We start from the raw sequence: 1,161 nt of genomic DNA on the forward strand, positions 1-1,161 counted from the left end.
GAAGCTTTTCCCACACTCAGGGCATGAATAGGATCTCTCTCCTGTGTGGATTTTCCGATGTGAGACCACCTGTGAGTTAGAAACGAAGCTTTTCCCGCACTCAGGGCATGAATAGGGTTTCTCTCCTGTGTGGATTCGCTGATGCGAGACAAGATGTGAGCTAGAAGTGAAGCCTTTCCCACACTCAAGGCATGAGTAGGGTCTCTCTCCTGTGTGGATTCTCTGATGTGTGACAAGCTGAGACCTATTATTGAAGCCTTTCCCGCACTCAGTACATCTGAAGGGTCTCTCTCCAGTGTGGATTCTCTGGTGCTTATTAAGCTCTGAGCTCCGAATGAAGCTTTTCCCGCACTCACAGCAAGTGTAGGGTCTTTCTCCTGTGTGGATTCTCCTATGTAACATAAGCTCTGAGCTCCGAATGAAGCTTTTCCCACACTCATGACAAGTGTGGGGTTTCTCCCCTGTGTGGATTCTGTGATGTGTGGTAAGGTTTGAGCTGCGACTGAAGCTTTTCCCACACTCGGGGCATGTGTATGGTCTCTCTCCAGTGTGGATTCTCTGATGTATGATAAAGACATTGTTATGTTTGAAGGTTTTCCCACACTCCAGGCAGATGTACGGTGTTTCTCCTGTGTTGATTCTCTCATGTCTAATAAGGTCTGAGCCTCTACTGAACTTTTCCCCTGGTCTGTGCTGACTCTCACAGTCGTTTGCCTGTGCACAACTCCAGGAAACATTCCCTTTGGATCTTTCTGAGAATGTCCCATGTGCTTTTACTTGCTCAGCATTGTCTCGTTGAGGATTCTCCTCCTCATTCACCATCCCATCATCTGCTAGGATAGAGAGAGAAACCAGACACAGGTCACTCCCTTTGCCAAGAAAAAGGGAACCTCAGAGAGAGGAATGGAAGAAAGGGGGGAACAAACAAAAGTGAGTGACGGAGAGATCAAACAAAGAAAGCTGAATTTCCCCCAAACCTTTCCCCAAATGAGAGAGACGAGGGGATCAATTCTGGGTCTAAATTTCAACTAAACACTCAGGGAAAAAGCAGACTGGGGAGGGAGCTAATATCAGGCGAGAGTCAGGACAGGTAGGAAGCCGTAAGTGAAGTCTGCCATGAGGATGCCACACCTCCTGAGAACAATCCTGAACTCAGAGAGC

At 47.8% G+C, this 1,161-nt stretch overlaps 1 protein-coding gene across 1 annotated transcript; it reads right to left on the reverse strand.

Moving 5' to 3' along the window:
* Positions 1–3: 3 nt before the first annotated feature.
* On the reverse strand, positions 4–1,105 carry LOC115271509 (gastrula zinc finger protein XlCGF49.1-like; the record flags this gene model as incomplete). Its single annotated transcript, XM_029914159.1, has 1 exon — positions 4–1,105. A coding segment is annotated over exon 1 (819 nt), but the record flags the coding sequence as incomplete, so codon positions are not given.
* Positions 1,106–1,161: the final 56 nt, after the last annotated feature.

This window comes from Terrapene carolina, unplaced genomic scaffold, assembly GCF_002925995.2.
Source record: "Terrapene carolina triunguis isolate 2854851 unplaced genomic scaffold, T_m_triunguis-2.0 Scaffold32547, whole genome shotgun sequence".
Classification (NCBI taxonomy): Eukaryota; Metazoa; Chordata; order Testudines; family Emydidae; genus Terrapene; species Terrapene triunguis.